General features: G+C 37.6%; 1 protein-coding gene across 1 annotated transcript in view; it reads left to right on the forward strand.

The window, feature by feature from the left end:
* Positions 1–27,054, forward strand: part of LOC103505666 — a 98,045-nt gene that overhangs the window by 19,512 nt on the left and 51,479 nt on the right. The window contains exons 3-4 of the mRNA XM_026820951.1: positions 14,830–15,366; positions 16,113–17,980. Of these exons, the coding sequence (XP_026676752.1) occupies positions 14,830–15,366; positions 16,113–17,980 (2,405 nt within the window). The remainder of the gene's footprint in view (positions 1–14,829; positions 15,367–16,112; positions 17,981–27,054) is intronic.

The following is a 27,054-nucleotide window of genomic DNA, read 5'->3' on the forward strand; positions in this document are numbered from 1 at the left end:
TCAGAGAATGTGTCGTTCCAACAGGGAAAGCTTCTTCCAAGAATCCAAGTTTCTATAATGCAAGCCCCGATGCAGTGTGAAATTTAGACCGTTCTACCTCGTTTTCAAAAGTTTCGAGACACTCTTACATAGATACAAAAGTTGTCACGAACAACTTTCAAGTTATTATGTTGGTTGGAAGACAGAAATTTCGATGTAAATTTTTTATTGAAAAATCTAGCGTTGTATATAATAGCACTTCAGACATTGGGAGATTAAACGGGAACTTGGGCGCTAAATACAGCTTTTAAACATTAAATGCCATCACCTAAAAAAGGGAGAAGAATGAGTGTTGAAGTATGATGCTAACAGACCTATAGGTACGCTTATCATGCATATTACCTAGCCACGAGAGGAAAAAAATATATTTCAGCAAGCTAAACATTCACTACCAAGCCGTAAATAATTCGAATACTTCAACTCAAATGCCAATAAGTTACTGAACTTCAATCATCCCACGAAATCGACATTCTTGGGCGCTCCGCATAATTCGCGAGAACCTTTTGTCTCAGTTGTTCTAATCTCTTATCATTAATTATTTCTAATTTTGCGCACCACTTCTGACGTATTCGTGTCATACCTAAAGTATAACATAGTTCGTCTTGTTCTATTCTACGGAAACAGATAAGGAAACGAAAAATTTGACTAGAAGTTTTGCTCGTTTCGATATGATAGCGGTACGCGGCAGTGGTGCAACTTTTTTGCATGATTTGACTAGGTTATAAAAAGCTGTGTCCACACGTAGTCGATGTCGACTGAGTCCGTCCACACTGCCTCGACAACATAGATTCACCTCGTCGATCGACCATCGATCGAGGACCGTCGACTATGTGGACACAGCTTTACATGAGTATGAATCACATGAGGTGGTAATTCCCATGTCCTCCAAGTCAGTTGATATAAGAGGTGCCAACTAAATCGCAAATACCTATCTGTCCACCTATTCTTATTTCATCTTTTGCTGAGATCATTCAGATGTTTACATACCCGAGCACATGCTTCTAAAACACTCCTTAGTATGCACGGGGAAACGCTTAAATGTTCCGCTGAGCGAAATGATAATAAGAATGTTCCGATATATTATGTTTGAAATGTCAAACACATACTCAAATATTTGACGAGGGCTATAAAATCAGGGCGGGTGAGAGGAATGGCATTTCATCGGGTGAATTACATTAGGTACCTACATTGAAATGTGAGTCTTTTCTGACGAAATACCTGTGTGCAGAGTCCAGTATGTAGGACTGTTGCACCCCATTCTTGTTGTTGTTTCTCTCTTCTCCTTTAAATATTGCTGTCTCTTTTATGAAGTTCAGCAACGTTTTTATTGGTCCTGAGTGTATTTTACCAATCTTCTGGCCCGGTTGTCCAAATATTTGGAGTCCTTTGAGACCTAGTGCAGGGCACTCAATAAGAAGATTTGGGTGAATGATGAAACCGACTGTCCCGACTCCCGACTGAGATTCCTGCCCTGCCAGTCTCCTTAATTCAGGGTCCAATAGCACTCACTCGAGATCTTGAGGATGATACATTAAAGATGTGGCCTGAAATAATGCTGAAACCTGTGTCCAACTGTCCACACATAGTCGATCGATAGCTGTCGACTATGTGTGGACACAGCTTTAGAACTTCAGAAATTAAGTACTTCTGCTCGTAAATTCATACGATTAAGTAGGTCAAAAATCTTATGAATGGTCCCGAGTCGAAGTGACTAATTTGTCTCAATTTGAGTGCTTCTTTTAGACTGCACTGGGTACGCTTATAATTTTATCGTAAGATACAATACCTGCGACATTTGAAACATTGCTATCATCAATCACGATTATGTCATCTCATAGAATTCCTAGATGATGATAAATTATTGATAGTCACACATTCACAAGCGAATGCCAACCATACTCAGATGAGTAGTGTTCGGAATTTTGTACTGTGAGCTGGCAATACAAAATTTTCTACATACCTACCTACTGTAGACACTTCTAACAAAAAAAGGTATTTACATATATAATACTTAGCTCAATACCACAAATGTCTTTTCTCCATTCTTCCAAAACCATCCCCAGCAACCAGCAATTCAAAACCCCCACTTATGTGACTCCAATAATCCCCGGCCCTGTCTCTTCAACACGACAATTGATTTATAGCAAGTGTTTGCATATGCCACTAATATTATCCTAGCTGGGCGGAATGGCAAAATTTGTTTTTTACAACTTGTAATGTCTCTGAATGTGACATTCTCGCGTTTGTTTCACTAGGCCTCGTGCTTGTGGGACTTGTAATCCACTTGCACACCATATGGACAATATCACGGTAGTCTGCAAGTCAGAAGCGTGCAAGGGACATCTGGTGCACCGTTAGGGTTTTATTGCTTGAAGCTTCCACGTTCCAGACTAGGCTGGGCCAGGTTCCATTGAGGTTGTTTTCTGAGAACGGATTTATGAGTTTTTGTTGAATCGATAAGAAAGTTGTCATGGAAGTTTAAACGATCATTCAGTGAGAATCGAGATGAAAGTTCAACCATTTTTCCAACGCATTCCAGATTCCAGCTCGACATTTTCCATTGTGATTTGTTGAGTCAACATTTTACGATGAGTTTATCTTGGAGCATGGAGTATATCAGGACAGGTAATGTCTGGAACAGTAATATGTATATTATGTCCAGGGCACCAAAGGAATGTACTCAACCTTGATGGGGTGATTGAAGACCTGATATCCCGGATTTTGCGTACGCAGCACGAGAACTATCAGTGTTCCCCCAATGCAACTAAATAATGGGAAAGAAAGATCAAAGATCTCTAGCTGATCTGAGTTGAAGGTATCAAATTTAGGACAGAAGTATCAAGGGGATTTGCTGATATCTACCAAGTGGTAATTGTAACTTGTGCTATAACCTTGAAGAAAACTGTTCCATAAGTCACAAGTACAAGTAAAAGGGTATCTAGGTAGTGATTACTGTAGTGCCATTACACTGTTCACTTTTACATTGGCAGGTTACCTTAGATTACTCAACATATTCTCAACTGTCTGGCCAAGTTATCTACGTCATAAGAGTACCTAACGACCATAAAAAAAGAGTAAAAATAAAAAATACCATGATTGAATTATTTTTCCATTTTCAATGCCTATACTCACAGTATTCTTATATCTATACTTATTTTCTGTTTAACTTGAATTTCCTTGTAAACTTTTTTGTTCAACATTCCATTAAATGACTGGGCAGTATAATTTTATTGTGTTTCGCTTTATTTCAATTTTTTTCCATGGCGAAAAACTCTTGGAATCCAACCACCATAAGTGATGTGGAAGGTAATTTCATGTAAGTGGTCTGATCCAGGAGACTTGGTATCCACTGTTGAATCAGCATTAAACATATCCTAGCTTTTTCCATTTTGAATACCTTCGTTAGATTCTTTAGATTCACCTTATGCGAATGCCGAAATAATTTTGTATCTACAAATTCCTTGATGTTAGGGTTGTCGATATACCATTTTCGTTCTTGAAAGAATGTTTGTAAATACTCTCTTGATACCGGTTATCACATCAATATTTTGACTATAAACGCAATGACGTCTACAGTGTATTTTGGTATAAAAAGGACTCCTTTGTCTTTCTCTTATCAATACACGAGTACCAGTAGGTACTTACTAAGTACCTCTGTTGTCATTTGAGCTCAATTCTTTTCTTGTTCCGTTTGATAGCTGATTATTCCAAATATTATGAATTATTTGTGGGTATATTTGTACGCAATATCAGCTTATCTTATCTTGGATTTAAAAATTTATCAATGGTATTTTATTTTATTATTATTATTTTTTTAACTTTAATTATTCCTAATTTTAGTTGCTTATTTACGTATTAAGGCAGTATTTCATTGGAGTTGAGAATTTTAGAGTTCAATAGATAGTGCCTATACTTTGACTTTCAACATAGAGCAAGTACTACTAGATATTTTTGTCTGATCCAATTCCTACAAAGTCAAACTAGTTTCTCACAAGTATAAGTTAGTTTATTGGGTACCATTGACATTGAAAGGAAGAAAAAAAAAGTTTCTAGCGCCTAGAAAAAGTTAATGCCTAGTCTAGAAAATTAAAACTATAAATGGATCGCTTGGTAAAATCGATGGGAATAGCCCACACACTCTTCAAATTTGAAATTGACCAGAAAGTTGTGAGAAAAAATAGAAATCTTCGTTAGTAGGCGGTATGCTATCTAAATTCTTTGATAGGCACCTAATAGGTATAATCTGATTAGGATAAACAAACTTGTTCCTGTTTCTTTTTTTATGAGAACATTTAGTTGTTCTGACACATCCACCAAAAAAAATATACGAGTATGCAGTGGTTTTGACACATCCACTAAATATCTCCTTATGGGGCGATCACTGAAAATCTTATATTATAAAATCAAGATAATGAAATATGTGCCTACCATAGGTAAGTACCTATGGCTCCAATTTCTTATCCTGTATTTAGCAATATTGGTGCTTTGGCACATCCACTAAACATAAGAATAGCCATTTATTTTTTATCATGAGAAAATTAAGGACTTTTGACACCGAAAATAACATAGAAGAAACTATCAATTCCTTACATGCTCTTCTGCATTAGAAAAGTTGGTGCTTTTTGGCACATCCACTAATCGTGTTAAAAATCATTAGGTGTGTAATTCTATGTACCAAGCCCTACGGTGAATGCAATTCCACAGAAATCAATTTGACATCTCCACACCGGTTGCCTTGAACTTTGAAATGTCGAAGATTGCAAAGATACTTGCCCGAATATTACAGCCACGTTGTGGCTTTCAATCAAATGCGATCTTTCTTATATCACTGAAGGCTAGAATACATTTCCCCTGTGATATCAATTTCCATTTATCCTACTCCTTTTTTTCCTCCTTTCTGCTTCTTTTCTCCCTTCTCCTGTTCCATATCTCTGTCATGTCAGAGAATGTGTCGTTCCAACAGGGAAAGCTTCTTCCAAGAATCCAAGTTTCTATAATGCAAGCCCCGATGCAGTGTGAAATTTAGACCGTTCTACCTCGTTTTCAAAAGTTTCGAGACACTCTTACATAGATACAAAAGTTGTCACGAACAACTTTCAAGTTATTATGTTGGTTGGAAGACAGAAATTTCGATGTAAATTTTTTATTGAAAAATCTAGCGTTATATATAATAGCACTTCAGACAGAAATTTCGATGTAAATTTTTTATTGAAAAATCTAGCGTTGTATATAATAGCACTTCGGAAATTGGGAGATTAAACGGGAACTTGGGCGCTACATACAGCTTTTAAACATTAAATGCCATCACCTAAAAAAGGGAGAAGAATGAGTGTTGAAGTATGAAGTATATTACCTATGATGCTAACAGACCTATAGGTACGCATGCATATTACCTAGCCACGAGAGGAAAAAATATCTTTCAGCAAGCTAAACATTCACTACCAAGCCGTAAATAATTCGAATAATTCAACTCAAATGCCAATAAGTTACTGAACTTCAATCATCCCAGATCCCACGAAATCGACATTCTTGGGCGCTCCGCATAATTCGCGAGAACCTTTCGTCTCAGTTGTTCTAATCTCTTATCATTAATTATTTCTAATTTTGCGCACCACTTCTGACGTATTCGTGTCATACCGAAAGTATAACATAGTTCGTCTTGTTCTATTCTACGGAAACAGATAAGGAAACGAAAAATTTGACTAGAAGTTTTGCTCGGTTCGATATGATACAGGTACGCGGCAGTGGTGCAACTTTTTTGCATGATTTGACTAGGTTATAAAAAGCTGTGTCCACACGTAGTCGATGTCGACTGAGTCCGATAAATCATTCAGACAAGTCATAAATGTAATTTTCGACATGAAAGAGGTCATATGAACACTTTGATTATTTTTTCTTTGTTATTGTTCTTTATTTTCTCTTTCAATTCAAACAATATGTACAATCTCTCCTAGTTCTTTATCTTTATCAACTCTTGTTCTTGATTCTTTTGAGCAAATGTTACGCCAATCTCCAGGAGACCTAACTGAACTTCTGACCGCAAGTTGTGTTACCTCTGTGTGGTGTCCTAAAATTCTACTGACTCCAATGTAAATTTGTGGCATTAGATTACACATGTAAATAATATTTTGTGCATAAAGAGGCACATGGGGGCATGTGTTATGTACAAAGCTGTCAAGTACAAACTGGCACAAATCCGAAAAAAAATATAACCCTGCCGGACTTTGAATGAGGACTTCCCACGTACTGGCTACTGGCCCAATATGATGATTACTTCAGTAATTTTTAGCTTTTCTTATCTTAACTTAGGTCCTTAGGTGAAGCTTGATCTACTTCGGTAATTTCGCTTCTCTGAAGAAAAATCGATTTGCTAAAAGTTCCACAGACTTGACGTTAGATATAACTTTTGCAAAGTGTAAAATAATGAGAAGTTTTTTTTTTCTGGAACAGTCTCCTGAATAATTGTGAGAACAAGGCCTCTGTGCATAGTTGCACGTTTCAAGTTCTGTGATTCATCTGGTTTATGTGATCATCAATAACAAAGCCTAGTATTGGTATAATTATGATGCCAACTCCACAGAATCACAGATCTACATACAGACAACCAGATCCTCACATGCACACTCAGTCAGCATACAGGGTGATAAATTCATTATAGCAAGCATACAGGGTGATAATATTATTCTATTTTATTATTTTTACTTCCTTATCTATTGTTTCGATCAGGGGGGCTTTCCTGAAAGCAACTTTACAACTTGGGTACTCCATAAATTCAGATATCACAGCTATTGTAATGGCATTAATTATGTTGGATACAATTAAGAACTAATTCTTTATACTAAATATCTAGTCTAATAAGTCAAGGTCCTAATATTTATTTTGACAATATATGCTGGTTGCATTTGCCATAGGTATAGCATACCCAACTTAGGTAGAATGCTATTTTATAATTAGTCCGGTTTTGGTAGGTACTCGGTTAATTAAAGATGCTACATACCTTAAATAATCGTCACGTAGACATTGCCCTCTATTATAGTCCATCATTCCCTACGTATAGTTAAGAACTACAAATCTGTTTACTAGGTTTTTACTATTACTAGTATTTACTAGGTCGAATCTTCTGTACCTATTCGCAGCAGAAATCGGATTACGCACCCTTGTTTAGATTCCAGAAATAACTCCGCAATTCGCGAAGTGCACAGGTTTGACCTGTGACAGGTTCACAATGAACCCGCGACCTAGGGCTTACAAGGCAGACGGGCTACCCACCTGGCTGGCGAACATTATCATCATCATCTGCAGAGAATGGGACTAGCCCGTACCTGGGGGCTTGTTGCCTCCTGAACCTTTCTTGCAGTCCCCTGGATGTTGGGTGGGGGGAAGGTTGTGTTTTTGTATCGATCTCACTGTCAACCCTCCTGGCTAACTAGATTGGCAATAGGTAGGTAGGTATTATTAAAATTTTGAGTTTTCTAGTCCATTTTGAGTTTTCCACGAGATTAATTGATGCAGCATCAGCAGTAGTTTAGGCAAGATTAGGTTAGACTAGGTTAGGATACATTGTTGCTATAGTTAATATAGTTTGTTATTAGGATAATCTAGGTATTAAGACTATTAAGAGCATTAATTAATAATGTCATATTAATCTCTTGTGCTTGCCGCTTGACAATCCCTCTCCTTCCTTATTTTCCTTCTCTCTCTCTCTCTCTCTCTCTCTCTCTCTCTCTCTCTCTCTCCTCTTTCTCTCTCCCCCTCTCTTTTGTTCTATCTATATTCCGTACTTCTGTATCTCTCTCCCTTTCTCTCTCTCTCTCCTCCTCCCTCTCCCTTCTCTCATTTGTTCTCCCTATTCCCTACCTCCCTCTTTCTCTTCTCTACTAACTCCTCACTTTTCGCCTTTTATCCCCCTCCCCTGTCTTCTCTCCACTTTCTCCTCCTCCCACCAGTTCTCCTCTCTCTTCCCCGTTCTCTGCTTCTCCTTCCCCTTCTCTGCTTCTCTCCCGCCCAGGTCCGTATTCAGGATTTCAGCGAGGGGGGGGGGAAAGACGTAAGTACCTATAGGTAACATAATAGAACGAAAGAAGTGCAGAGATACATTTTAACTCGACGATTTTACGTTTAGTTTGTCTGTCCGCTTCACTATAGCTCCCGCACAGTTAGTTCGATTTCGATAAAATTTGGCAACGATGTTCGAAATCAACAGAAATTTATTCATTTGATTTTATTTTTCCCGATAGGTCTTCGGACTCTTCGGGACCCCGTACCGTACGGACCCTGAACCCGTACCGTATTACGGACCCTGAACCCGTACCGTACGGACCCTGAAATAGGTTATTAAGATGATAGGAAAACTATCCATCTCCTACCTCCCCATTGGTAGCTATCTAATCCAAGGAGTTTAACAGACTAGGAATAAAACCATCAACAGGGATGATAAAATGAAGCCAGGAATATCTTGTCACTTTACAGACCGTTTTAGTCCGAAAATTTCCCCGAGCGTGAATTTTCCACTGAAAATTGTCTCGAAATTTCAATTTGGTAACAATTAAATTATGAATAGTCGGTGTCCCTTATTTTCCAACTCTAGCTGGGATAAAACTAACTTTTTGACCTCTTCAGTGATCTTGTCCCCATTTGAAATACGTATTTCTGTAATACCTAACTTTATGGATATCGAGGTAGAAAACGATACCTACTTACCTACTCGCCATTTCAATTTTGCTGATTATATTTCCTCTTGTATACTGTGTGTCCCAGAAGTTCTGTAAGGTAGCCCTTTATCTTTTGAATGGCCAGGAATTTTTCAATTCTGATTGATCCTAGGACTGGGAAAGGGTATATGGCCCATCAAGTGGTAGCGTCAAAAAGCAGGTTCTACTCTCAGATGTGGCCGATTGTGACCACTTGGTGTTCATGTGCCCTATCCTAATCCTAGGATCAATCAGAATTCAAAATTTCCTAGCCCCCCAAAAGATAAAGGGGTACCTTACAGGACTTCTGAGACATACTGTATATACCTACGTACAAATACATAGGTACTTATAGAATACAGTCATGTATGTAGATATTTGATATTTCCTACGCTCCATAAAATGGTACCTATACGTGCATACATAGATTTTATATTCAGGCTATAGAAAGCGAAAAAAGTTAAGGCTTAGTCATCTATTCAGTATCGATGAAAATACATTTCTTTTACTTTCCATTACCTACCTTACATTACCTCCGCGTATCTGTAGGTAATGTAATTAACTGTTTAGCTGTGTCCACACATAGTCGACTTTGTCGATCGACGAGGTGAATCTATATTGTCGAGGCAGTGTATGGTTTCAGTAGACGTCGATCGACTATGTGTGGACACATCTCTAGATGTCCAGTTTTCATCGGCATATTGTAATGCAGTTAAAGTAAACGCATTAGAAAATTCCATGCAAGTGAGTAGGTAGCTACCATGCAAGTGAGTAGCAGTAGCTACTACCATGCAAGTGAGTAGCAGTAGCTACCATGCAAGTGAGTATAGGTTCTATGCAAGTGAGTAGCAGTAGCTACTACCATGCAAGTGAGTAGCAGTAGCTACTACCATGCAAGTGAGTAGCAGTAGCTACCATGCAAGTGAGTATAGCTTCTATGCAAGTGAGTAGCAATAGGTACGAGTCTGATGAAATAGTAAGTAGTCAATATGAAACAGCGTAGGATGAAACACTTTGCTGGCTTCACTTGTAACATAGGTAGGGTTTGTGATTACCTAGGAAATAAGAGGAACTGCCTATAATATTATGTATAGGTACCTACCTATGTAATAGATAGTCAGTACCTAATACCTACGTGTTGTTGGATGTAAACAAATAATTATAGAATTAGCAGAAAATGCACGTAAACTGTAAAGAGCTCTGGAAAGTTCTTGATTGATTTTCATCCTTCATTCTCTTTTTCATTCGGTCTTCGGTTCTAATATGAAAAAAAAAAAAAAAAAAAAAAAAAAAAAAAAAAATATTATGTGGGCGTAAATTAAGCGAGTGAGTACCAATCATGAACTCTGTCTGCGCATTAATTAGATTCAACCCACATTGTCAAACATATATTGTGGCTAAATACCACGTACACACTAGCACTAAAGTCATTACTGTGGCAATATGAGAACGGGTATGACCTTATATTTTCTATTTTACATGACACATCCTATGCAGATATCTGATTACGATCTAAGATAAGATCTTTTCAGTGGCGTAGTCTCCTTGGCTGAGTGGGTTTCACGCCGGAAGTCCTGGGTTCGATTCCCGACGAAGTCGAAGTTTTTTCGGTTCTGTGCTTGGAGTTCGTCGGAAGAACGATCAAAGATCTTCAAACATTTCTACATGAACAGTGAACATTTCTAAATGTGCGGTTTGTATGAAGATTAAGAATTGGACTGAAAAGTCAGCAGTCGATTAAGAGAAGAAAGTTCTTAAGATAAATAAAACTTGAATGCACCAATCTCTTTGAAATGGGTATTTACAATAAAATTACCACCATAGTAAAAGAGACTAATAGCGAAACAGTCATTTGTCGTGTATTCATTAAGTAGGTAATGTTTCTTTTCTCTTTACATTTTTTATCCAGGTATTTCATTTATCTATTTTTTAATTCGCCTTCTAATGTCCGGACATACGGTAATGTTTCTTTTCTCTTTACATTTTTTATCCAGGTATTTCATTTATCTATTTTTTAATTCGCCTTCTAATGTCCGGACATACTTGGCTACCTCCTTACTAATAGGTGTTGTAGTCTATGGCAGAAGGTATACAACTGGTTCCAATCTTTCTTAGTCCTCTATTAATAGCAGACCTTTCAAACCAACCTCATTATCTAGAAAACAAAGTGGACACTTTTTTTACCAAAAAAAATGTCAGCCGAGTTAGCTTGGAAGATATCATGTCTTGTAAGCGCTAGGTCGCGGGTTCAATTCCCTTTTCTATCCTAAACAGATAAGGTTCGTTCTCGGAACGGCTGGCTTTCTCCTATCCTGTCCTTCTCTCTTCGATTGCGAGACGATAAGGCCTTTTTCTGTTGTAACTTTGGCACCATAATTTTATTATTTCTTTGAGGTGCACCATTTTTATGACACTTTGCCCTAGTGTGACAATAAGGATTTCATAATCTCAATTTTTCAATAGCTCAAATTGACCACTGGATGTTAAAGGCAAGTCTACAATAGTAAGTAGTGTAAGTACTTACCTCACACACATACATAGATATTTGCAATACTACCAAATATTATTATTTGTATGAAGAATTGAAGAGATTGAATGTTAAAGAACGTTGCGACGAGAATGTCAGGTTCCCATAACCAATTGGGAATGACATTTTGCTCTGGAGGAGAAGATTGGACAGAGGGTTCTGCTGTGAGTTGAGATTTGTTTTACTGTCATTCGCTAATGTGATGAATCTCTGTAGGACAATGAAGTGTTGAAAAAAGTACTTCTGATGAACTTATACTTTGTCAATTTCATTGGGAACTTTCAGTTGTATAGAAGAACCTGAGCCCTGTGTGATACTGTCACTAGTGTCCACACATAGTCGAAGGCCTTCGATTGACGTCGACTTACACCGTCCACACTGCCTCGACAACATAGATCACCTCGTCGATCGACGGCCGTCGACTATGTGTAGACACAGCTTTAAGTTGCTAACCGTCCAATAACTTCGTTGTGATTAAAATTTGGTTAAGTTCAAGTGGTACCAGCTTTAACTCTAAACAGAATAAATACCTGTTTTGTTTGTTTACATTGATTGATTGTTTACATCTTGGTTATACCTAATTGATATTCCCACACTTCTAACGATTTGCTTACTTTCATCGGGCTGTAGTTCCTACCAGGTTCTGTAGGTAGATTCTACCTAAAGTCGATAAACATAATGTGTTAAGCATTATTATTTCTAGTTTGGTGAATAGGTCATTATTTTTAGTGAGTTTCTTTGGTGAAATATTTTGTATTAAGTCATCATTTTTAGAGAGTTTCTTTAGTGAAATATCTTGTATTTACCTAGTTATTATTTTTGAGTATATTTTGGTGGAATGTTTTGTATTAGTCACCTATCATTATTATTATAGTGATCTTCAATTGGTGAAATGTTTTGTGCACTTTATTTATTTGTTTGATATCCTCATGAACTCAGGTGGGTCCCTAATGTCCCTATATGTTTACATATCCAATCATGTGTGACATATCTACTAGACACTCAAAGGATACTAAGGATTAAAGCAGATCACTTCATTGAAAAGTACCCCGGTATGATTGAAATTGAAAATAAAAGAGAAAAAATCCTTTGAGATTTTCCCCAAAACTGTCTACATCCCTCAGGACGTTTCCCAGTGATGAGATATGTTAATAATTTAATCTTTTGTTACTCGCTCCGATCAGTATATTCTTCTCTTGTTCCTCGCTTCTACCGACTTGTAAACAAATCTTTAAACTCTCTGATAGCAAATTCTTTATTCACTGCTTGGTACTATAAGTTGCTGGTGGCTAAGTTGCAGCTAATACAAACTTGGAGAAAGGTATAACCCAAATATCTCAGTTGACTGAGTGAACTTATAATTAAACTTTTTTTATCTCCTCTATTCTGCGTTGTATCTTTGAGTGAAAGCTCACTAGAAATGTTCAATTCTTTTAAATCAGGCCAGGATTAAATATAGTTTTCTTCTTATTTTTTCTTGAAGAAGTTCTTCTTCTTCTTCTTCTTCTTCTTCTTCTTCTTCTTCTTTCTTTTCTTTCGAGATGATTTAGTTAACCACGGATTGCCATAATAATTTTATGCATTTATTATGTCAGTAGGTAAAATTAATAATTTGAGTTATTTGAGCTATGCATAACGGGTTACGTTCACATAAGAAAAAACCCTAAATATTGTTAGGTATTTAAAATAACTCATATTTTCCTTGAGCAGTAAAACAAGAAGTTATGTACCTATTACTCGGTAGGTACCCACCAGAAATCGACACCTACCTGTTTTCAGTTCTCAAAATTGTGTTAAACAAACACAATAGAGTGATTGTGATCTCAGGGAATGGTGTAGGCAGGAAAAAATGTACTGAATTAATTTAACAGACTCTTATGCAAGATCTTGTTTGTAACATTTTACTTTCTGGTGATGATATTTAACCGATTTGACCTGGACCTATTGTTTATAAATTTATTTTAAAAGGGGCACGACTTCGATTGTCATTAGCCCCTGGACCTATTGTTGCTCCTCTCTCTTATATCTAATTAATTTTATTTTTTGGTAGTAATGATCATTGGCCAGTTGACTTCATAGAAATGTTGATGATGTCCACACTCAGTAATTTAGTAGAATAATCCAAATTGCATAGTCCATACAATACAAACTCCGCAAACTCGACAGTACAAAAGTTCATTTCCTCAAATCAATCGTGAATTTATTTGTGTTAATTGAAGCAGAGCCTTTTCACAATTTTTGTGAATACCACCGGCATTACCAAGTGCTTCTTTTGATATCAATGTCCATATTTCAATGATCAGTTTGTACTGGTATTTTCGATAAAAGGAGCTACTCAATTGTCCTCACGAGGCTGAGTGCACCCCAAACTCGAAGCACAGAGCCGAAAGAACTTCACCCCCGCCAGGAATCGAACCAAAAAATAAAAGCACAGAGCCGAAAGAACTTCGCCCCCGCCAGGAATCAAACCAAAAAATATGACTTCAGGTCTTCAGGAAATCCTACTTTCCTGATCCTTCATAAGTGCAGTGCAGCTGCAGCTATCCTTCTACTTTCATACTTTCCTGCTAATTTTCCTCCTCTTAGTTTTACATCATGGTAGTCTGGTTCCGTATGGTTCAGTTGAGAACACCTTTGTCTGTGTGAAGTTACTCGAATCATACAAGCGTGTTACACATTCACCACTTAAGATGTATTATTATGAGATAAGTAGGAATTAAAAGTTTAGAGTTAATTACGTGAATTAAAGATAGAGGGAGGTGATGGAAAGAATTCCCGCTAATTGCACAATTATATCACAGAATATCACAGACTAGTGTAGGTACTAAACTAATTAGTTTGGTGTATTGGTACGTACAATTACTATGCTAGTTAATACAATTACTATTATATGCTAGTTAATACAATTACTATTATGCTATAGTTAATACAATTACTATTATGCTAGTTAATACAATTACTATTAACTAGTTAATACAATTACTATTATGCTAGTTAATATACAATTACTATTAACTAGCTAGCTGATAGAAGATTTTGTTTCAGCTCCAAGCCTTTTGTATCGGTAAAGCCCAATTTCAGACAATATAGAAAATGCTATCCCAATTTCAGAAATGGGTACAGAAAATGCTATGGTAAAATTGTTCACCTGTATGCCACTTGAGCTTTTCGAAAACTTTCAAGAAATCATAAATTTTCCCCGTACCCATAAATCGTAATTTTGTTCCCAACCTAACTATGAGTAGGTATCTATTATTTATTCAGATTGTGCTTTTCCAGTCCACTAACATGAATACAGGTATACTTTGTGAATGTAGAGACTTACGTAGAATATATTAATCTTTTTGCAAAATGAATCTTTCGCTGGAATAAGTATAGCCACCTCTAACAACTTTTTACCTTTTTCTCAAAACTCACATAATTTGGAACCAGAAGACGCTTCCGTTGTAAAAGGTTCGAATCTGTAGGCTCACTTTACCACCATCCGCTGTTAGTGTTGGGCATTTTGTGAAATCAATAATAATAAATTATCATATTTCTCTTCTAACAATGAATATTTGGTCTCTGTTTCAGACGCTACCCTTAGGAATACTGAATGGGGTGGTTCTGAGCGGGATCTCATGGTACCTAAGAAGCGACGCCGACGTCAGCTCCTCAACTCTGACCCCGGGGTTCATGATGATGAGGATAACGATAATGATAGCGACCCTACTGTTCCTATGTCACGATCTTCCAGCCTCTTACAGTTCGAAACTCTAGAGAGACAATGTGAGACCGTGTTCAAAACTTCCGCAACCTCCGAGCCTTTTGCTATGGCTACTTATAATAGCAATTACCACTGGAGGTTCTCCTCCTCTGACAGTCTTGACAATAACAGAAGTACATCTGACAGTTCCGATGATGCCCTTAGCCGCTCTTATTCTTCGCGAAGTTTGAAGTCAAATAACAGCGGACTGAATTCCGAGCCTTTTGCTATGGCTACTTATAATAGCAATTACCACTGGAGGTTCTCCTCCTCTGACAGTCTTGACGATAACAGAAGTACATCTGACAGTTCCGATGATGCCCTTAGCCGCTCTTATTCTTCGCGAAGTTTGAAGTCAAATAACAGCGGACTGAAGAATTGGAAATTTATCAAAACTGTGTTTTTGCATTGTTTTATTGACTACCTTTACTAGATTTTTTATTTATTATTGTTATTATTTTACCGCATGTGGCAGTAAATCAATAAATCATGCATAAATTAAAGCTCCCAATTTGGATTCGTAATTGTTTTAAATTTCCCGGAAGGTAATTAAAAAACCATAAAATTAATTATTTATTAGGATTATTAGTCCCAGAAATACAGAAAACAATAAAAAATTAAACAATAATAAAAACAAACATGTAGGTACAGTGCCAAATTTTTAGTTGCATTTCTCTCTCTCTCTCTCTCTCTCTTTTCTCTCTCTCTCTCTCTCTCTCACTCTCTCTCTCTCTCTCTCTCTCTCTCTCTCTCTCCCACGCGTCAGAATAATACTATTCATAATTCATAACATAATCTCTATCTTGCATCTGTTTTTTTTTTTACTTTCAACTGAAAGAGAGTAATGTACATGTACACTTGTACAGTGTACATGAGTAATGCACAAGTTTCTGAAACTATCGAACCAAGGTGTTTTATTACCTTCCAAGATTAACTTTAGTAAAATAATAATGATAATAATAAAACATTATTATACCTACACACATAGGTACGTGGCACCTACTCATTCCATGTAATTTTGATAAGTTCGGTTTTGGTACATGCACATGCCTATGAGGGGATTGGATTATTTGGATAGCATAATAATAATAATAATAATAATAATAATAATGCGGACTGAAATCCTATCGGAGCTTTGACAGCTTGACAGCAAGTCAGAATAGTCAGGCAGACAAGAACCAGGGTCTCCTCCTGTCACAAAGTTTGAGTAACAACGCCTTGTATGTAGAACCAGAGACCACAGAACCAATCCCTACCCCACGCGGTATCTACAAGACGGTCGAATGTCTCACGGAAATGTCTTGTCAACACTCGAACAAATCCGAAGAGACAGTTCGACCAAAACGATCTGTTGAGAATCTTAGTGAGGACAGCGGATTTGGTGATCATACAAGCACAGCATTCCCTAATGGTGAGTTCAGTTCCTTCTCTCTCTTCAGCGCGGAGACAGACAAGGAGCGAGTAGACAGCCAGGGAGACATTATGAATGAAACCGAACAAGACAGAGAGGAAGAAGTAGAGAATGAAGTAAACGCCGCCGCCGCTGCTGCTGCTACTACAAATACAAATACAGACGTAAAAATAGAAGAGGCTGAAGAGGAAGGGGAAGAAGATGAATCCAAGTTTAGCCACAGCTGGCAAAGTGCCCCTGATTTGCACGAGGAGGAGAGCGATGAAGAAGACTGCAGTGAGAATGAGATTGAGAATGAGCAATGTAACACAGACCACATTCCCAACATGATCGCTGCTGCTGCTGCTACTACAAATACAAATACAGAAGTAAAAATAGAAGAGGCTGAAGAGGAAGGGGAAGAAGATGAATCCAAGTTTAGCCACAGCTGGCAAAGTGCCCCTGACTTGCACGAGGAGGAGAGCGATGAAGAAGACTGCAGTGAGAATGAGATTGAGAATGAGCAATGTAACACAGACCACATTCCCAACATGACGTCTAGAATCCCGATCCGAAGTACGCCCAACTTACACCATTATGACGACGAGTTCCTACCAAGTGATCATCTGTACCATACAGATTCCGTGTCGTGTCTTTCTAAAACCTATTCGTTAAAACGAATTAATTTCGAAAGTGAAAGTGATATCCACGCGAGTCGAACCAGTGTTTGCTCGTCAAAAAGTAATCGTGTTCAGATAACCACTAGTTTCGTTAACCTCAGTTCGAACGCATTGAGTAACGGTGGCACTAATCATAACAATAATAACAGTAAGGTTCACTTCAGCCCTGTTGTGTCGGAAGTAAAGTGGAAGGATGGTATGGCTATCGTTCATAGTGACACTCTTGCCAAGGATTACTATTCCCCTTCTTCTGTAGATGCAATGGTTAAAAAACTATTTCATTGTGAAGAGGAGGAGAAGGAAGGTCATATGGATATCAAATGTGTTAATGTTGATGCAAATGAAGAGAACTCAGTTGCCTCGCGACCGTCGTATAATACGATGGATTCCTATCAGAGGAATCTTGAGCGTGAAGAAAATAAATCGCCCAAACACTTGAGCAAGTTCGGTGAGTTCTTCCAAAGGTTTTCCTTCAAGCGACTGAGTGGCAGATCAAATCATTCGAAGCGGAAAGATGATAAGAAAAACGCCGTGAGTAAGAAACCAGAGAACAATGTGAATGTGAGTGTTCCAGGCGAAACAAGAAATGTGGAAGATACGAAGATCATCCCCTTGCATCCCGCTAGTAAGCCCCCGCTACCCCCTAGCTCGCGCAGACGTCCTAGTCCTGTGTATCCGCAGTATCAAGTCAGTAGTAGTATGTCTGCCGAGTGTAACGACCATGATGGCATCCTAGAAACGGATCTGGACTCGGAAATCACCACCAAGAAAGCTCAAAGTCTTCTAAATCTCGACAATGACCGAAAACCGAAAAGCAAACATCCGACCAGCACGCTGACACCTCATACAGACTATCGGGCCAAGTCTATGGAATTTCTACTTGACAAGGAAAACCAAGAAGCTGTGAAGGTAAGAAATTTTGCACACTTATTTACACTTTTAATTTTTGAAAACACCAGCAAAACCGTTAAAAATACAGCCTCAAAATTAAATAACTGAGCAAAATAATCATCTAAAAAATATTTTACGTATAAAATTCCGAGCTTTTCTCTTTCAAAAAAAATTCGTCGAAACATTTTTCCGAAACGCATGCTTCAGGAATAAATTAGGAAATTTTCAAGTTTTAACTTTTCACACAAACACGAACATTGCTAGCGTTCGGAACGCGAGAAAAATTTCGCGTGGATATAATTTTCTGTGGGATTTTCTAGGGTTTTGTGGATAACATTTGAAGTATCTGAGAACCTGTGCTTCTTCAATTGTTGTAGAAAAAATACCCATAGAAAACGTTATCTCTGACACCGTAGGAATAATTGTGTAGGAATGTTTAACGTTTTACATGTAAAACTAAGTGAAAGATAAGAACATTGTAATGGTAGGGTGTAAATGAGATTCCTGGACACATGTGTGCGTGGATAACACACCTACTTTTAATTCTTCACATCCTTAACATTAACATGCCTTTGTCTATAGGGAATAGCGAAGTTATCTAGGGTTTGCTGATCGCTAAAATCACCATAAGAAATACACAGAGTGCAGAGACTGCGGGAGAGAAAACTTTTCCTCTCTCGCCTAATATCCTATGCACACGAACTTTTACAGCGCATTTCCTGCATCCCACTCTATCTATAGATTCTATAGCCATGTTCTATTTTCTGATGATTGATTATTTCTAACATTAAATCAAGTAAAATTTATCTAAAAACAAAAGTAACTTTCTCCAACAAAAACTTTGAAAAAAAAAAAGATTCTAGAAAAAAATACTTGAAAAATCCATACATACGTTAAAGTTGAAGGAGAATGTTGTAATGAAATTATCATGTCGTATTTTAATCTTATTTCGAGTGCTGACTTCACTTACAATATTGCAGTTATAGATTTGCATGGACATTTGTCATTTTTGTCTGTATGCAGTTCTTAATATTCAGGAGCGAATGTAGGGCACTGGACGTAACCTACCTCGGTGGTGTAGTGGTCAAGGCGCTCGCCTTTTAAACAGGAGGGCGTTGGTTCAATCCCAGTACAGGAGTAAAGGGACTTTGTCACAAAAAATTGTAGTTCACCAATTATGCAACCGCGACGAAAAAGCTCATATTGGTGAGAGATTAATTATAGAACAACCTCTTTCTGAGGCTGAAATGAAATGAGACTGAAATTCACTGAAACTGAAAAGTCCCTGGTAAATATCGAAATCGAAGAAGTACCTAATAATTTGTTCTAGGAACTGAGCTCCAAGCTCCAAGCCTTTTGTATCGGTAAAGCCCAATTTCAGACAATATAGAAAGTGCTATCCCAATTTCAGAAATGGGTAGAGAAAATGCTATGGTAAAATTGTTCACCTGTATGCCACTTGAGTTTTTCGAAAACTTTCAAGAAATCATAAATTTTCCCCGTAACCATAAATCGTAATTTTGTTCCCAACCTAATTATGAGTAGGTATTATTTATTCAGATTGTGCTTTTCCAGTCCACTAACATGAATACAGGTATACTTTGTGAATGTAGGAACTTACGTAGAATATATTAATCTTTTTGCAAAATGAATCTTTCGCTGGAATAAGTAGGTATAGGCACTTTTTACCTTTTTCTCAAAACTCACATAATTTGGAGCCAGAAGACGCTTCCGTTGTAAAAGGTTCGAATCTGTAGGCTCAGTTTACCACCATCCGCTGTTAGTGTTGGGCATTTTGTGAAATCAATAATAATAATAAATTATCATATTTCTCTTCTAACAATGAATATTTGGTCTCTGTTTCAGACGCTACCCTTAGGAATACTGAATGGGGTGGTTCAGAGCGGGATCTCATGGTACCTAAGAAGAGACGCCGACGTCAGCTCCTCAACTCTGACCCCGGGGTTCATGATGATGAGGATAACGATAATGATAGCGACCCTACTGTTCCTATGTCATTCATGATCTTTACTGTAACGAAAGCAATTTAGACTCCGTGATAAGGTGAATGGTTATCTGTTAGGGGGGGGGGACTTGTTACAGAATGGGATAATGGAAAAAAGAAAAATGAAATCTGTTAGGGGGGGGGGACTTGTTACAGAATGGGATAATGGAAAAAAGTAAAATGAAAACAGACAGAAATAGGGCAGAAGAGAGTGGTTTTACAAGTATCCTAGTCTGCATGACAGCGACGTAAATAATTAAACGTAAACTTTACGGAACTTATGGGGTGGATATTACATTTCTTAGTACAAAGTACGTAGGTGTTTGTATCTTTTTAGAAAATAAAAGGGAACTATGAAATATAGGGCATGCATGCTTGTCCGAATTGTTTAGGGAAAACTATGAGAGACACCTTTTAGAGAAAAATTACACCGATTGGGTAATACCTAAATCTAACATAACAAGAGCCGAAGTTGGGAAGAACGAAGAACTGCATTAAACTAGTTACCTATCTCTGCAAGAAACAGAAGAAAATTGACACCTCAAAAACATATTAATAGATAAATAAATGAAAAATAAAAAGAGTAGAGTTACTCAACAAACTATCAACCGCACGTCACCGTTTCACACGTTTATCCCTCAGCGTAAAGACGTTAAGCCCATTTGCCTCTCAAGCTAATAAGGTTTTTCCTTGTTACCATCAAGTAGAGAAAATTAGAATAATCTCTTTTGTGTGGAAAAATATACCTTACGGGACTTTCCAGGGGGTTTGGAAGAGGAGGGAGGGGGCATTCCCGAGTCTAATTCTGGAATGAGGACGAGGAGGGAGAAAGGAGGAGGAGGAGAAGGAGAGAGAGATAGAGAGAGGAGGAGGAGGGAGAGAGAGAGAGAGAGAGGAGGAGGAGGAGGAGGAGGAGAGAGAGATTAGAGACAGAGTCAGGGAGAGAAGTTGCAGAGGACTTACCACTAAGATTACTTGGTATAATCTCTCTAGAAAGTTCTACGCTTTGTGTGTAGGTATAAGAGGAAATGCAAACACCTATGTGTCATTTATCACTCCACATTTTGTTCTATGTAGATAGGTGTAGACCCCTGCTTTTGTAACTTTGTTTCCACAGGACCTGGAAAGTTCTAAAACTACCCAAATTAGGAGTTCGGAGACCTTTAGAAGCCTGTTACTCAGTGGCGTAGCGTCCATGTAGGGCGTGTATAGCGGCCATACACTCAAAAATTCCACTCAAATACCCTTAAATATTGACTTTAAATAATTATTGTATTCTTATTAGATAGAATCTATCTGATATTGTGATAGAAATTAGTGTCCGCCCTACACTTGGAGTTAGACCACGCTACGCCACTGCTGTTACTAAACAAAACCCAAATTCCTTTAATATCTAGGTAGGTATGAAGGTATGTATTCGAGATTTCCAGCAGTTATCGCAAGAACAAAAATAGAAAATCAGTCAGACATAGCTAATTGATAGATTGAATTGAAGGAACCCCGTACACAAAAACCCTGCAAACAGCCCCAAAAGTAGGGTCAAACTTATACGAATCTACGAAATTGAAGAAAAAAATCGTGTTAATAATAATAATAAGGTTTATTCCGTTTCTTCACAAATTTCATCGTGTTCCTATATAAGTACATAATGTTTGTACTTTTCAGGAACATTTTAGTTTCTTATATCATATCATGATTTGTTCATTTTCTTCTTCTTCCTCTACTTTTTGATTATGTCAAATTTCATTGTTCGTTTCTAAAAGGTGTTTTTGTATCTCCAATTTCATTTTGTTTTTACTGTCTATATTTCTCAGTTCATTTGGTAATGAATTTATCAAGTTCGGTACTTGATATTTTATTGTAGTTTTGCCATAGTTATTTCTTGTATTAGGTGTTATGTATTGTGTATTTCTTGTATTGTATGGATTTTCATATATTATTCTATGTATGTCTTCATAATAGTGTTTACTAATCATTACAAATTTATGCAAGTTTTGGAAATTCAGTATTCTATAGAATTTCATTTTTTCCTCTCGTTTTTCTTTTGTTGTAAAAGGATTATATAATGTTGCTTTGAGTATTCTTTTATGCATTGATTTTATAGGCTTTAAATTTTCTTCTGAGGTGTATCCATAACTTTCAATGGCATATCTTAATATAGATTCACATAAAGTTTTATATATCATGCATTTCGTTGTTAGTGGTAAAACTTTTTCTATATGCTTGTGGGTCCCTAATGTCCCTATATGTTTACATATCCAATCATGTGTGACATATCTACTAGACACTCAAAGGATACTAAGGATTAAAGCAGATCACTTCATTGAAAAGTACCCCGGTATGATTGAAATTGAAAATAAAAGAGAAAAAATCCTTTGAGATTTTCCCCAAAACTGTCTACATCCCTCAGGACGTTTCCCAGTGATGAGACTAATTCAATAGCCATGCATTCAGTCTCATTCAATTTGATGTTATACTTTGTCGCAGAAAATAAAACTGTCGAGGGACATTAGGAAATTTTCGTCTTCGACAGATCGAAAATATCTTCTCCAATTTCCACCGTGGTAGGATTTGTTCTCAAATGTCAAATTGGGAGATATCAGGACGTGAATTAACTTCTTTTTGATGTAGTAAACTATACCTGGGTGTGGTGGTCAAAGACGCTTGCCTGGTAATCAGGAGGGCGTGGGTTCAATTCGACGCGACACGACGTATGGAATATCCTCAATATTGTTTGAGAATTTGACCACAGTAATAGTACGAGTAATAGCCTACTGCTGGGGTACAGGGACTCTTTTTGTCATATTCGACTAGTAGATTCGTATAAGCTTAACCCAACTTTTAGGGCTGTTTTGCCCCTACACCTAAATCTCAAAGTGGGCTTTTTGTGTACGGGAGTTCAGGGCTATTTGTCCCTACACCTAACCCTGGAAGCAGTATGAACGGGAATCAAACAATGTTCAGTATTATTCATTTATTTACGAGTCTTCTGTATATAATTCCGGTTAATCTTGATCCCAGGCAGACATTCTGAAAAACCGCAGGTCTTGAAGCCCTCTTGGTTTTAATTCGACTGATCCGTGACTTTTTCCATTTTGTCTAACGCAAACGATATGCGGTTTCGAATCCCGTTATGTTCAAATATCATAAAATATCACCGTGCGAATACAGTTTCTTCCTGGTTGGAGACGTCTGTTCTAAATAGGATCCATATGTACTAGGATTACTAGAACTGTTTTACTGTTTTACTGTTTTTTTTTTTTTTCTTAAGAGGTTTGACGGAGGGAGCTGCTGTAACTGCTAAGGTCTTATCGTTCCGAAATCAAAGAGAGAAGGAAGAGATTGTTGGATTGTATGAAAGAGCTGTAGGTACTACTACATTTCCTTTTTCCAAACCCGAGCCATTTTTCGGTTCATCTTCAACCCTCGGACGCCCAAGGAAGGGTTGCAAAGTGTCCATATTTTTGAAACAAGGTTGTACTATACAGCTAGTGTGTACATGTACACTTTACAATTCCAAAAGGCATGAAAAGCTTTAGCAGGAAAAACAAAATCAAGAAATCGGTCAGGCCAGAGCAAAGATCGATTTATCTTGGGTACCCTTCGCCCGGAGAGGTTAAAACAGACCATTTTGCCAGCACTTTCGCTGACGTAATACCAAAACACTGAATTCTTCCGAAACAAGTTTGTACTATACAGCTAGTGTGTACATGTACACTTTACAATTCCAAATGGCATGAAAAGTAGCAGGAAAACAAAATCAAGAAATCGGTCAGGCCAGAACAAAGATCGATCTATCTTGGGTACCCTTCGCCCGGAGAGGTTAAAACAGACCATTTTGCCAGCACTTTCGCTGACGTAATACCAAAACACTGAATTCTTCATCACGATCGAGCTTGGTATTAACAATCCGAGAATTGAACTATGGTAGTTCAATCTCAGAACTAAACGTAAAAAAAAAATCTGGTGTGAACATCACACGACTTTCCATATCCTATTCGTCGGATTCCTAAATCCGCCAGAAAGCGACCCAAATGGCGTCAATCGTTGCACAGATCTTGACCAAAAGTTTTGTCTTGCATCTTTGTCACATTTGAGGACTACATAACAAATTTCAAGTCTCTAGCTCTTACCGTTCTCGAGATATTTTGTTTAGAGACAGGCAGACAGGCATACGAGATACAGACAGACAGGCACACAGACAAATGGTAGGAGCTAGGGACCTCAAAACATGCTCTGGCACTAAAAACTGACCACCGAAAGTTTCACCCGATTACATTACATATTTTCCTTATACAATAATAGGATAAGGAAAGTAAAAAGTCTTGCTTAAATGTTGACGAAAAACCTTGACTTAGTCTCGAAGTCATCTCCTATTCATGATTCATATTCATGATCTTTACTGTAACGAAAGCAATTTAGACTCCGTGATAAGGTGAATGGTTATCTGTTAGGGGGGGGGGACTTGTTACAGAATGGGATAATGGAAAAAAGTAAAATGAAAACAGACAGAAATAGGGCAGAAGAGAGTGGTTTTACAAGTATCCTAGTCTGCATGACAGCGACGTAAATAATTAAACGTAAACTTTACGGAAGTTATGGGGTGGATATTATATTTCTTAGTACGAAGTACGTAGGTGTTTGTATCTTTTTAGAAAATAAGAGGGAACTATGAAATATAGGGCATGCATGCTTGTCCGAATTGTTTAGGGAAAACTATGAGAGACACCTTTTAGAGAAAAATTACACCGAGATATCATGTCTTGTAAGCGCTACGTCGCGGGTTCAATTCCCTTTTCTATCCTAAACAGTTATAAGGTTCGTTCTCGGAACGGCTGGTTTTCTTCTATCCTGTCCTTCTCTCTTCGATTGCGGGACGATAAAGACCTTTTCCGTTGTAACTTTGGCACCAATATTTTATTATTTCTTAGAGGTGCACCATTTTTATGACACTTTGCCCTAGTGTGACAATAAGGATTTCATAATCTCAATTGTTCAATAGCTCAAATTGACCACTGGATGTTAAAGGCAAGTCTACAATAGTAAGTAGTGTAAGTACTTACCTCACACACATACATAGATGAAAGTTCTAAAACTACCCAAATTAGGAGTTCGGAGACCTTTAGAAGCCTGTAACTTTAAACAAAACCAACAAATTCCTTTAATATCTAGGTAGGTATGAAGGTATGTATTGGAGATTTCCAGCAGTTATCGCAAGAACAAAAATAGAAAATCAGTCAGCCATAGCTAATTGATAGATTGAATTGAAGGAACCCCGTACAGGCGTACACAAAAAGCATACAAACAGCCCCAAAAGTTGGGTCAAGCTTATACGAATCTACTAATACTACCAAATATTATTATTTGTATGAAGAATTGAAGAGATTGAATGTTAAAGAACATAGCGACGAGAATGTCAGGTTCCCATAACTAATAGGGAATGACATTTTGCTCTGGAGGAGAAGATTGGACAGAGGGTTCTGCTGTGAGTTGAGATTTGTTTTACTGTCATTCGCTAATGTGATGAATCTCTGTAGGACAATGAAGTGTTGAAAAAAGTACTTCTGATGAAATTATACTTTGTTAATTTCAATGGGAATTTTCAGTTGTATAGAAGAACCTGAGCCCTGTGTGATACTGTCACTAGTGTTCACACATAGTCGAAGGCCTTCGATTGACGTCGACTTAAACCGTCCACACTGCCTCGACAACATAGATCACCTCGTTGATCGACGGCCGGTCGACTATGTTTGAACTTTGGACAGACCTCAAGATCTTGAGTAAGAAACCCGTTTTTTCGACGGCCAGCGACTATGTGTGGACACAGCTTTAGGTTGCTAACCGTCCAATAACTTCGTTGTGATTAAAATTTGGTTAAGTTCAAGTGGCACCAGCTTTAACTCACGACAGAATAAATACCTGTTTTGTTTGTTTACATTGATTGATTGTTTACATCTTGGTTATACCTAATTTTGATATTCCCACACTTCTAACGATTTGCTTACTTTCATCGGGCTGTAGTTCCTACCAGGTTCTGTAGGTAGATTCTACCTAAAGTCGGCTCCTCTCTCTTATATCTAATTAATTTATTTATTTTTTTGGCAGTAATGATCATTGGCCAGTTGACTTCATAGAAATGTTGATGATGTCCACACTCAGTAATTCAGTAGAATAGTCCAAATTGCATAGTCCATACAATACAAACTCGACAGTACGAAAGTTCATTTCCTCAAATCAATCGTGAATTTATTTGTGTTAATTGAAGCAGAGCCTTTTCACAATTTTTGTGAATACCACCGGCATTACCAAGTGCTTCTTTTGATATCAATGTCCATATTTCAATGATCAGTTTGTACTGGTATTTTCGATAAAAGGAGCTACTCAATTGTCCTCACGAGGCTGAGTGCACCCCAAACTCGAAGCACAGAGCCGAAAGAACTTCACCCCCGCCAGGAATCGAACCAAAAAATATGACTTCAGGGAACCCTACTCTCCTGATCCTTCATAAGTGCAGCTATCCTTCTCCTTTCATACTTTCCTGCTAACTTTCCTGCTCTCAGTTTTACAAACTCAAAGCACAGAGCCGAAAGAACTTCGCCCCCGCCAGGAATCGAACCAAAAAATATGACTTAAGAGAACCCTACTCTCCTGATCCTTCATAAGTGCAGCTATCCTTCTACTTTCCTGCTCTCAGTTTTACATCATGGTAGTCTGGTTCCGTATGGTTCAGTTGAGAACACCTTTGTCTGTGTGAAGTTACTCGAATTATACAAGCGTGTTACACATTCACCACTTAAGATGTATTATTATGAGATAAGTAGGAATTAAAAGTTTAGAGTTAATTACGTGAATTAAAGATAGAGGGAGGTGATGGAAAGAATTCCCGCTAATTGCACAATTATATCACAGAATATCACAGACAAGTAGGTAGGTACTAATTAGTTCGGTGTATTGGCAGATTGGCACGTACAATTATTATGCTAGTTAATACAATTATTACTATTAACTAGTTAATACAATTACTTATAACTAGCTTAGCTGATAGAGGATTTTGTTTTCATCAATTTGAGCAGATGCATGACATTGT

This window comes from Diaphorina citri, unplaced genomic scaffold, assembly GCF_000475195.1.
Source record: "Diaphorina citri unplaced genomic scaffold, Diaci psyllid genome assembly version 1.1 scaffold188, whole genome shotgun sequence".
In the NCBI taxonomy this organism is placed as follows: Eukaryota; Metazoa; Arthropoda; class Insecta; order Hemiptera; family Psyllidae; genus Diaphorina; species Diaphorina citri.